The sequence below is a fragment of the Cryptomeria japonica genome, chromosome 11 (genome assembly GCF_030272615.1).
Source record: "Cryptomeria japonica chromosome 11, Sugi_1.0, whole genome shotgun sequence".
Classification (NCBI taxonomy): Eukaryota; Viridiplantae; Streptophyta; class Pinopsida; order Cupressales; family Cupressaceae; genus Cryptomeria; species Cryptomeria japonica.
In genome coordinates, this window is record NC_081415.1 from 134,292,735 (window position 1) to 134,305,938 (window position 13,204).

General features: G+C 38.1%; 1 protein-coding gene across 1 annotated transcript in view; it reads left to right on the forward strand.

Annotated features, from left to right (window-relative positions):
- LOC131032676 (DNA damage-binding protein 1) overlaps positions 1 to 13,204 on the forward strand; it is a 236,564-nt gene that overhangs the window by 156,369 nt on the left and 66,991 nt on the right. Inside the window, exons 17-18 of the mRNA XM_057963716.2 lie at positions 8,011 to 8,362; positions 9,071 to 9,355. Coding sequence (XP_057819699.2) covers positions 8,011 to 8,362; positions 9,071 to 9,355 — 637 coding nt within the window. The remainder of the gene's footprint in view (positions 1 to 8,010; positions 8,363 to 9,070; positions 9,356 to 13,204) is intronic.

A 13,204-nucleotide genomic window follows, 5' to 3' on the forward strand; every position in this document is an offset into this window, starting at 1 on the left:
GATCAAGTCCAACACTTTGTCCTCCAAATTAAAATACTACTTTGATTGAGAATGATTCAAGAAAACGAACAACCATGAAGATAACCACAAGAATTGCAATAAAACACCATAATTTCAATATTTTATTGATCTCAAAGCCATCATGAACAACAATTGCTTGAAATTCCTTCTTCAAAGCTCAATCTTGCTACAAAATACTTGCTTCTATCAAATTGCTAATCTCTAATCACTAATGCTGATATCTAATCTCTAGTTTCTAGTTTCTCTATATATGCAAAATGAAAAGAAATGAGGGTATATATAGCATCCTCAATTACAATGAACGGTCCAGATCAAAAAGAAGATCAATGGCCAAGATTATGACACCTAAACCCTAATTAGGGTTAATTACAAATAGTCCCCTTTTTACTGAACAATATTAAATGCATAGCCAAATATTAAATTTTGGCACAAAAATCTAGGAGATTACTTGCAGGATAGGAATGATAACATCTTTAGTATGAGCAAAGGCGGCTACCGTTATCATTAAATTGTGGATGATCTCAAGAACCTGGATAGCTCGGTGAATAGTCTGCATCATCCTTGTTGCAAATTCCATAGCAACTGTATGAGACTTGTCAATCCAAGAGCTCATAAGCTGGACCAAACTCCTGACTCTCTCTGCCTCACCAATTGATTGAAGGGGAAGTGCCTGTACGGGTGATCTTGCTGGATCCTGACGTCCCAAAGGCTGATTGAGATGGCTGAAATATGTTCTCCATGCACCTCTCTCTCTCTCAAGCTTTCTAGTTTTTTCCATTTCTTCCCTAAGCTTGTCTTTGAATGCTTCAAATGAATCGGTGGCCTCATCCAGTGTCTGTTCGGCTGTGAGTGGACCGAGCTCAAATGTCTCTACATCATATTCCTCTGCAAGGATTTCACCCTCATACTTGTCCACTGCTGGTGTAGCTATCTGTAATTTCCTGGATCCTGTCTCATCTCTGATCATCTTGGACATTTTAGTGGCTTTCCTCCTTTCTGTCATTTCTTGAGAATTTCCGACAAGGCTCTCTAAATCAATCACATTATCTTCGTCCTCAATCACAATCACCCTTGTCAGTCTCTCCTTTAACCAATCTGGAATGGCGGATCTTGTTTCTCTAACTTGTATCTCCTTAAGCAATGTTTCTTCTTCTCTGAGAGGAGATGTCACTTCGTTATCATTCTTGTCTTCATGTAGCTCATTGACTTGGAGAGATTGGTTTGATGAGCGTTGAGTTGCCTGTCCTTCTTTATCGTTCTGTACCATTGATTCCATAGACTCTTCCATCTCAAGTGTCCTCTTCTCTTGTCGAGAAGATGTGCCGGACGAACGATCTCGGTTGGCCTCTTGCTTCTTCTTGGAGGATTCTCTTTTCTCAGGCCTCTCTTTTCTCTTTGAGCCTCTAGGATGGGGATTGCCTTCACTTACACTTCGGAGGTTGCCTTCACTTACGCTCTTGGTATTAAGATTACCTTCACTTACACTTGCTCTGCCTTCTGCTGGTCTTTCCTCCAAAGTAAAAGTCATAGATATACCTTGCTCTCTCGACTTCTGATGCTGCACATCAACCCATCTGCGAGTACAAGACAAAATTGGAGCCATCAAAGCATCTAGATTCACAATCTCGGGTTCATTCCAATCTAGCCTCACTGATTTGCTTTCTCGATCATAAGATGATTGGAGATGTCTGCCACTGTCCTGAGCTTGGTCAGCCACTCTGTAAATCTTGCATTTCCTGATGAAGTCCAAAGGTAATCTGGAATGCATTTTTCTTTTCACTTCAAGATCATCTGAGAGATTCATCATAAAGTCCTCTATCTGAAACTCATGCTTATATTTTCTTCCGACTGTCTCCTCTATATGCCCATAAGGATCAAAACTCTCTCTCAAAGCAAAGAATGAAAATGAATAGAAAGGTAACTCCTCTGCATCATCCATGGCTAGAGCATTAGGACATACCTCAACTGAATTTCCTAGTATGATAGGCACAGGAACTCCATTTCCATGTCTGTGTCTGAATGCCTTCACATAAGCTGCCAACTGTCTTGTTACCTCAAGTAACACTATTCTGTTTGTCGGATATCTTGGCAACATGTATGGAGGTGAAGGATAATCCATGAACTCTAATATAAGTAAATTTCGGAAATTGGATGAACCAAGCACCGTACCTCTTTATTAGCTCTTGTGCATCCTGTGATAGCCTATTGTGAATTCCGCCTTGCAACGTCCTGGTGATGTTCATCGTGAAGGTATCATTAACTAACTTGTAGTTACTTCCTGGCGGATGATGCAAGTGAACATAGGAATCACAGACTCTGACCTCGCCGGGTCCTCTTCCAATCACTCCTCTGTGAGGTAGTCCTGCGTACTCAAAGCTCCTGACCAAGGCATATATGATGTATGAACTCATGTGGAAAGACTTGGTAGCCTTCAATCTCCTTAATTGTTCGTCCAAGCAATGACTAATCATTCTAGCCCAATGAATTGTTCCTTTTCCTTGAACTATCACTTGGATGAAGTAGAACATCCACTTCTCGAAATAGAAGGCTTGAGGGGCTCCTGTGACTCGGTTGAGCAATGTTATCAAATCACTGTACTCCTCCTGGAAGTCAATCCTATGTGGTGTGTTCGAGATCTTGCTCAGGCGAGGACGACTCTTGAGTAACCAGTTCTTATTGATGATGCTTAGACAAGTGTCTGGATCATCTTCGTACATGGACCTGGCTCCTTCTATGCTTTTGTAGATCATATCTCTGTGCTCTGGTAGATGAAAAGCTTCACTTATAGCCTCCTTTGAAAGGTAAGCCAAAGTGTTTCCTTCCTTGGACACGATCGATCTGGACTGTGGATCATAATGGCGGGCACACTCGATCATCAACTCATGGCACTGGATTGCTGGAGTGAAGCTGGCCGCCTTAATAATGCCACTTTCAATTATTCTCCTTGCGATAGGTGATGGCTTGCCAATGTAAGGGACCTCCCGAAACTTCTTCGTATTGAAGTTCCCCAAGTTAGTATCTCCAATGTTGCTCCACTTAGACACAATGTTGGTCTCCACTTCTTCGTTCTTTTGATCTTCCTTCATGAGGGTTGGACGACTGGTGGATGCTCCCGCCTTCGGGGTCGCCATCGTGACACCTACACAACATTTCATAATAAGAAATAGATTTTGCAATGTATAAACATAGATTAGATTAGAGATTGAATTTAGGAAACTTCATGATAAGTCTTGGAGTTATCATTTCCTAAATTTGATTGAGCTACAGGAAATTCAAAATTTCAAAATTCAAAATTTAAGATCAATATTCAAAATTCAAGACAGAGGAAGACTTCGCCATACCTCACTTGAGAGCTAACTCTAAAAATGCAAAATAAGGAAATCGCCTAGGCAAAAATCGAAATTTGAAGTATCAATGCGATCCTCCTCTAGCAAATGCGCCTTCCTTGTCAACTTCGCCAACTTTTGGGGTCTTCAATGTCTTGATGGCAAATTCGCTCCACTTGAACACAAACCAAGTTCGCACTCCCCTTTGAATGGAAATTTCGCACCTCTCCTTGACAAAATTCGCACCTTGTAATTGTCTTCTCCAAATCGCATGCAAAGGATGATTGAATGATGTTTTAAAATGCCATATCACACCCCCTTTATATAAGCGCTTACCTCCTTAATTACCTCTAGGCCGACTTTTGGAAATAAGGCAAAATAAAAAGAAATTTTAAATAAAAATCAAGGCCGACTTTGTTAAAATATGGAAAATAAAACACAAGCGCCCCAATTTATTTATTTAAAATAATAATTAATTAATTTAATGCCTTCATATTTAATAGTTTCGATTTTTAAAGGCAAAATTAATTAATTAAATGTCTTGTGCACACTTATTAAATGCCCATTTTAATTGAATATTTCAAGTTTTATCGATTTTTAGCATTTAATATAATTTTGAAAATGATGTTGGCGCCAAAACATAGGAGGTACAAAGGGTACAAACCACATCGCTCTGGTCCCTGGGAGAGGGACAGGAGCGAAATAGCATTTTGCTCTTGAATTTCTCGCCTTTTACGTTTAAAATCACTTGCTCTGCGTTGAAACTGGCATCTTCATTGGGAATCTTAAGCTTGATTGATTCAATTTTGTAGATGAATGCCTCTTAAGATCATTATCGCCCTGGTCCCTTGGTGAGGGACAGGAGCGAACTTTGCATTAACTCCTTGGTTTTCGCCTCTTTAATCACTAATTTGCATCACAAGGCAAATAACAACTTTATTCTTTCATTCCACGCATGCTTACTTGTCTTTTACAAGGCAAATTTGATATTTGAGTGCTTATCGCCCTGGTCCCTTGGTGAGGGACAGGAGCAAACTTTGAATCCTAGCTCAAATTTGTCATCTTTTAACTTTAACTCCTTGTTCATCACCTTTCAAATGACATTTTCAACCTTGTGTAACTTTGCTTTGATGTGATCTTTGGAAGAAAATGATTGATTTTATGAATATCGCCCTGGTCCTTGACCTAAGGACAGGAGCGAACTTGCCTCTTTGCTCAAGTTGGTCACCTTTTGACGTTTGGCTCCTTGCTTATCATCTTCTCAAAAACATTTTCGACCTTGTGTGTCCTCGCCTTGACGTTGTTTTGGAAGGAAATGACTAGTTTAATGAATATCGCCCTGGTCCTTGACTGGAGGACAGGAGCGAACTTTAGTCTATAGTGCAATTCCTTCATCATATTGATATCAAATTGTCTTCAAGGCATGAAATGGTGTCCTTTATTCCTTCTTGAACGTACGAAACGGACGTGGCCATCAAAGTTTAAGCACATTTAGACATTTCGCTCTGGTCCCTATGAGAGGGACAGGAGCGAACTTTCACTTGTAGGCTTGTTCGTGCTTTGCCAACCTTCAAACTTGTTTTCAACGAACTCATTATGGTACGCACCGTTCAAGGATGATGGTGCCCCACCCCCCGAAGAGTCCAAGTGTGGAAAGGCAAAAACTTCCCAAGTTCACTGGTAATGGGTCAGAGGATCTTAGAAGACATTTCAAAACATGTGAAACTATATGGTTGGCAAGCGGTCAAGATGACAGGGACTATTGGTTAAGGTCATTTCCCGCAATGTTAAGGGGAGTGGCAATTGATTGGTTTTTTGAGTTAGAAGAGACACACATAATCGTGGTATAGCTTGAAGAAGGCATTCCGGGAGGAATTTAAACTCTTGAGGGACGACAATGAAGTTGTGGCTGAAATTTATAACACCAAACAAGGGAAGTAGGAGAATGTGTGAGTTTATAATTGTAGGCTCAAGGAGTTATTGGGAAAAATGGAGAACTAACTAGCCGATGGGTTGAAGAAGAGATGGTTCATTGAGGGATTGGCTCCCTCGCTAAGGAAGAAGATGAAGGTAGTACCCCTGTCCTTGTATGCTGGTGCTTACAATCGAGCGATGGATATTCAAATTAAAAGTAAAACATCGTGGGGAAAGAAAAAAGCAAGTGATGATGATAGCATGGAGGATAGCAATAGTGAGAGTGAGTTCAAAATAGTACAAGCCCTTAGATGGGATATGCTACGAATGATGAAAGAATTAAAGGTTGAGAAAGAAGGGTTGGAGGAAAGTAAAGAAATATGGTGCACTGACTGTAAAGTAGGTCACACAAAAACGACTTAATATCTATCAAGTACTGGGACATCACATCAAGGAATGCCCTTACAACTTAAAAACAAGAAGTACACAAGTGCTCTTTGCTCAAGGGGAACAAGCAAACCCGCCGACCACACCACAACCACCTGCTAATTCTAATGCATCGCCTGGTGGATACCGTAACAATACGCAAGGGAATAGTAATTGCTATAAGAATAATAACAATAGTGGGCCAAGGAGTAGAATACAATATGATGCGAAGGGGAGATCAATGATTCAATGCTGAAAATGCAATGAACGGGGTCGTTTTGCTCGGGAGTGCCAAAGTGGGCAAAACAATACAAGCATGCTATGCATTTAAGATCCCAAATTTTAGATATTTTCATCTATTGACTGATAGTAGGTGATATGAGTAATATTCCTAATGTGATGAGCAATACTTATATATGGGCGAACAAGGAGGACACAATAAATATACAAGGATGAGAGATTTTGTGAACTCTAAACAGAAATAATCTTGTGATTTGACTTTGGCTTTATTGGCGATTTTTGAAACTTACATGGAAGAGATGAAATTCTTGGAAAAATAAGTCTGCATTCTTGCATACCTTATGCTACTCCTTATTTATGATTGTTGAGAACACAGATGGAATACTTGCAGGGTACTTGGTGAGTTGCCAAATACTCATGGATGGATTTGTTCAGATGCGAAGTTTTTTCAATGTAAATTTGCTGTTAATTTTAGTAGAGTTATTGGCGAGTTTTAGGGCTGAACTCATGCGAGTACTTAGCAAGTCTGATCTGAAAATTTGCTGTGATGCAGAGTCAACACAGAAAAACGAGGTTTTCATGCAATTTTATGATTAATGCTGATTTTCTTGCCTTTGTCACATGGTTTAGGGTTCATTGCTGGAATTTTTATGTTTGTCACATGAAATCATTTGTTTTGCAAGTGTTCTAGTGCTTGATCACATTGAATAGATGTCTTTGTTGGTATGTTTGAAGCTATACATGCATATTGATAACTTACACATGCCCTAATGATCTTTGTTGGTAACAACTGCTTTGTTGTGTAATTTCTTCCCTCATGTCGCTTGAGTTTGGTTGCTTCTTTTCATTTACTTTGCTAGCATTATTTACCCTGTTGCACAATTCCATCAATTGGCTGCATTGTAAACTGTATTTTGCATAAATTTATGCTTTTTTTGAATATTAAAGTAATTCTGAGGTCATCAAGTTTTGCATAATTGGAATGCTTTTGTCTGCCAAGTCCAGGTATGCAAATTTTGTTTCATAGTCTATTTTGATGGTGCAATTCTTAGAATGGAAGAAGGCTTTAAGTTGACCATTTGATTGGGTGCATTTTCCTTGATAAGAAATGCACCCATCTTTTTAGGGGGTGTCCTAATCTATTCTGGTGTCAATCCAAGTGATGAATGTATTGTAAAAGAATTGGGTGTAGGTGCAGTGTATTGGGAAGAGGATCTCGTAACACAACTTTTATTGTTTGTCTCCAAATTTATTCTGGTGTCAATCCAAGGATAAATTCTTCCTAGAAGAATTTGGTGTAGGCACAGTGTATTGGGAGGAGGATCTTATAACATAGGGTTCATGTTTTTATCTTTCCTGTTCCCTCCTCAGCAATTAACTCTTTACAGCTGTATAAATTTTACAGACTTTGTAATCCATATACAGATATAGGCATGCAATCACATTTTTTTGAATCTCCACGTGTATTTTAGACTTTTTTGTGTTATTTATTGGGGTCCATTCTTTTGCATGCAGTGTTAATATCATTCATTTACCATACAATGGCAATGAGCAGGGAAGCACATATCTTCATAGTACCTATGACATAATTCTGTTGAGACTTTCTTATTATCCATTGGGATCCAGTCTTTTGCATTCAGTGTTAATATCATTCTTTTACCATACAATGTCAATGAGCAGGGAAGCACATATCTTCACAGTGCCTGTGTTATAATTCTGTTCTTCACTATAGATTTCCATCAGACTTAGTCTATTTCCTTTCTGGTTTTGAAAATATTTGACCTACAAATTATGTATCTTAATAATAAGCTATAATCAAGTTATAATTATTCTACTGCTAGATTCTTTTCTTTGATGGATGTCTTCAACATTGCAAAAGATGGACTTGACCAACATAGATCTGGATTTCTTTAAAGTATGGTTTTAACTTTTAAATGTAAATTAACCTTTTTCTACATACATTGCTATTGGGTTGTGGTTTCTGACTGTATGTAAATCTGCTATTTATTTCTCTTCATTTGTTATGAAATGGTGAAAATTTCTAGTTCTGAAATTGAATTATGTTACTTGTTTGCTGAAACAGCCTTGCAATTGCAAAGGAAGACCTGCTCACAATTGGGACAATTGATGACATTCAGAAACTTCACATCCGTGCAGTTCATCTTGGAGAGCATGCTCGTCGTATATGCCATCAAGAACAGTCTCACACCTTTGCCATATGTACTGTGAAGTATTCAAATGCATATCTGGATGAGACAGAATCACACTTTGTGCGTCTATTGGATGATCAGACATTTGAAATTATCTCATCATTTCAACTTGATCCATTCGAAAATGGATGTTCCATCCTTAGTTGTTCATTCTCAGATGACAACAATGTTTATTATTGTCTTGGGACAGCATATGTTATGCCAGAGGAAAATGAACCTAACAAGGCATGTGGAAAGCTCATTTCTTCCTTATAAAATCTAACTTTCATTAGACTCATGTTTGTTATCCTTATTCACTACATTATTAGATTTTAAAAGATAATGAAAGAGAACAGAGGATATATTGTATATCTTATCGTTCTGATGCAGTGTTAACCGGGGACGCGTTTCTGGCATAATTTGACCTTTCCCAGAAACTCGGAAACTTTTGGAAACCCGTACTCTGGCTGTCCCATAAAATTAATGATTGAATTTTGATTATTTGTTCGACTTCCACTCTCATGCAAACTCTCAATTTATATTATTTAACACAAACGTTATATGTTCAGGTTTTATAATGTATATAAGCATGCTTTATCCATGTTTTTATACGAATATTTAAAATTTCCCTATATATTTAAAATTTTCCCTATTTTTTATATAGCTGTCCCCACTGCCGCCCCTGCCATCCCCTACTCTGGGAAAAAAATCCGTCCTGTCCCCCCGTCCCCCCGTCCCCCCATTCCAGAAACTCAGGGTAACATAGTTCTGATGTAACTCATTTCTTCCTTGTACAATCTAGCTTCATCAGACTCATGTTTGTTATCCTTATTCACTATATATATAGACTTTAAAGGATAATGAAAGAGTTTATTGCTCTGATGTCAATATACATTTTTTGCCATTAAATTCCCTTCATTCTGATAATTTTTGGTTTGTTCCTTTTGTTAACAGGGCCGAATTCTTGTTTTCACTGTTGAAGATGGGAAAATCCAACTTGTTACTGAGAAGGAAACAAAGGGTGCTGTATACAATCTGAATGCATTTAATGGAAAATTACTTGCAGGCATCAACCAAAAGATTCAGTTATACAAATGGATGCTCCGTGATGATGGTTCACGTGAGCTGCAGTCAGAATGTGGACATCACGGTCATATACTGGCACTGTATGTTCAGTCCCGTGGAGATTTTATTGTGGTCGGAGATCTGATGAAATCTCTCTCTTTACTTATATACAAGGTACATGTTTTACTTGCTCCTTGATACAACATTATGAAATTGGTTTAGGCAGATGTCTGGTTTGAATTTGTACATGCATGATTATTGGTTTGGATTGTTATGATGGACCACTTGGTCTGAGGGATTTACAATCTCCTGCACCTCTACCATTTGAATTGTGCAATCTTTAAGTTTTTAATATGTTTTCTTCTAAATGGGTTTCATGAAGTAGCAAGGAAAATTTTAATCAGAGTGTACTACGAAAATGTCTGACAGCCAGAAACTTGAATTTTATTGGATAGTGATATTAAGGAAAATTGTATTCAAAGGCTTATTTTATTTGCCGCTATAACATTATATGGGTCAGAAATGGTCAACATAAATGCTTCTTTGTATTAACAATTTTCACCTTGTTGCATATGCTTCATTGCCCAATCAATATACCAAAGTTTTATTGATGCATTGATTAAATTCATGTAATAATATGTGATAGATGTTTGTTAGGTGTTGGAACTGATAATGTTCCCAATCTAGATGATTCTTAACTAAGACCACTGAGGAAATGGTAACCTAGCTGAGCTATTTCAATATCTTTATATAAATCCACTATCATTACAATTGAAAAAAGTGATATATTGATTAAATTTGTGTTAGTGGTAATTTTTTTTAGGTGTTACTGATAACATATTCAATATTGTTAATCCTGATTAAAGTCATTAGAACTGATAATACATTCAAACTTGTTAACCTTTGACTAAAATTATTAACAGAATGATTATCCAGTGAGTCGACTCTGTTATCACTGTTTAACCTTCATCGACAGCAGGGGAGGGGAAGAGAGCTTACAGGTATAGTGATTACCTTCTCATATCACTTTATTTTTTGTGCACAGAAGAGTGCACAACCCACATATGTCTAAGTATCCCTCTGGTGTAGGCACTTTATTGCTTGGGTATAGAAGACTGCATAATTCCACATATTTGTAGGTACCCCTCTAGTATAGGATGATATGTGAAGGTAATCATTATATATATCAGCTCTCTTCCCTTCCCCTGCCCCCATGAAGGCTAAATAGTGATGATGGATAGAGTCATTAGATAATCGTTGCTTGTGTACAAAAGATTGCACATCCCCACATATTTGTAAGTATACCTCTAGTATCACATTATTGCTTCTATGAAGTGAGTCAGTCAATCCACAGGCATCTTCACCCACCTAGAGGTAAGTATTCACGTGTCATCCATGGGTCATCACACAAGCTTGGTACTTTATGGAATCTAGAGCCTTGTATATTCAGGGAGCCCAGTAATCAGGATTCTGAACTGGTGCATTTAGCACCAACATCTGCATTTAATCTTAACATGGAGAAAATCATACAAATGTTCTCCACTGCCAAGAATGTGTACCCTTTGTGAGTGTGTAGGTGGGCATATGTTCCAGCCTTCCATGATTCACTTTAAGTGCACTTTTAGTCTTAGGACTGTTGTTGTGTCATGTGCTGCAGCCGTCATTGGCCATAATTAGGCCATTTGTTGAATCATCTCTGTGACTATCACTTTCATTGCCACCTTGATTCACTGCTACTTACTCTTTGAAATTGTACTTGTATTAGTGCATCAATCTGCAAGTTGAGAGTGTGGACTGACCTACTCATCGCCCCTGAAGCCAAATTTGTCAGCTTAGGAAATTTTGTCTCCATGAGAAGAATGAACACACAAATTATGGCTGAGGAAAAGAGCACTAGCGGGTGAGAGTTGATCTCCGGAATTCCTTGAGGCAATTTTGATGAGTATTTGATGACGAGTATCTTTTGAGTGTAGAAATAGAATACTTTTGAGCTTGTGATTCAAGTACATGCACCTTTTGCTTTGCTGTTTCGAGCATCTCTCTCTGGCTGGTAGGTCTCCAACTGGCTTTTTCAACTCATTGAGATGTTTTTCAAAATTATTGGTAATAACATCATGTGTTGAAATGCCCTAGCAACAATGTAATTATTTTTTTGATTTTCTTGTCATTTTCCCAACTACAAAGACTTTTTAGCTTTTCTTATGCCTAAGCAGGAGAGTCAAGGCTGTGAATGTGGAACCGTAATTCCCATGAAATATATTATCTCAAAGTCCATTTTAATCCTATTATTAAACCTACCTACTTTCCTCCACCAATTGGATCTCATTTTTTGCCATTTGTGATCCTCCAAGTCCTTTCTTTACAATAGCTTGATCATGTCTTGTTTCTTTGCCATAATTTTCACCGAAGTAGCTGATTTGGATTTGCAGGTTTGGTATGTGGATTCATCAAATTGTTTTGGGGGTTGGGTTCATTTTGGTTTGTCCATACAGAAATGATAATATATACATAATTGCAGCAAAAATTAAAGAATTAAATTCAAAACACCACATTGCATCATGTATTAGACAAAGCCACAATAAAAACAAAAAATACTACTTCATTGTCATTTAATAAATCTTGAATGCCATGATAGATATTTATTGTTCAATATTAAAATAATAATGTCAATAATAAGCGTCATACAGGCCTTTAAAGAGATCATCATTGACATTAGATGATGCAGGTAGATTAGAAGAACCACAACGAGTGCCATTGCGACTTGCAGTAAAAGTATGCTTACAATTTGGGTCCTCAAATGAAGCATGTTGCAAAGTGGAGGTTGAAGCATCCAAGTCAGAATGCTTTGGCTCTATATCTCACATCTTTTTTTCCCCTTGTAGTCATTTTGTTTGTATGAAAGTAGGTGCAGCTTGGAGTGCACATACGCTAAGCTCTTTGTGTTTTTGAGTGCAATTAGTTGTGCTTTACTAAGTTGATGGAGGATTATGTGCCCCCATGAGGATGTCAGCATAAATTGGCCATCTTTAACTTACTCCTCACAATCCATCACTAAAAAACATTGCTCCTTTAGACTGCAATCACATCGATCTAGGGCTGATTTTCGGAATCCTTCCATCCATTGGAAATGATGGACACCTTTTTCTTAGCCCAAAACTTCGATATGTGCTTTAGTGAATTTTCTACAAGTTTATCTCTTTTTTCAATAGTGTGCTACACAACTCATATTTCAAGATCTTGTATCCTTTTGGAGACTCATTAGTGTTTTCACCAAGTCTTGTCAATATTGGAAGACAACCCATTCCCATACATACATTTTGCAGTGCTTGGATTGACAATCACCTTGGGACACATATTGAAATGCCATTTCCAGTGGTCTCTTTTTTCTGTTTTGTGAAACTAGCTCTTCTTGAGGCATGACAAAAATGGATGGTTCTCTACCACAAGTTCAAGATTAGATGGGGGAATAGGTGGCTTCATTGCTCTAGATCATTTCTTTGCCAAAGGATGATTTGATCAATGACTTGCTATATCATTTGGTGCTCTTGTTCTTTTTATTTTATCACTTAAGTTTGTGTCATGGGTACACCATTTGTTTTAGGGCAATCTTTGATGATCATTCTAAAAATTCCACACAAATGGACTTTCATCCGACTATATGATCTTGTATATGTGAGTTGGTGATCCGTGTTGGCATATGATGAAGCGGTGATAATGTATGTTGTCATTACTGTCAATAAGTGCTCAAGCAGGTGAATCGGTATGCACCGGTATGAAGATTGGAAGCGGTTATGGTCAACAGGGATGGAGTGGACCGGTGTCGGGGTTCACTAAGTATGACTATCGGTTGGTAGTCTCTGTTTAGCTCTAGGGTTTCCGGTTTGGCTTGTGCGGTGCAATCGATGATGTTTTGTGATGAGTTAGTTAAGAACAAGGATAAGGATCTAGATGCCATGTCAGCTGTTTGCACGTGAAGGATTTCTTTGAGGATCTTGCGCGTGAAGATCGAATGCATTGAATGTC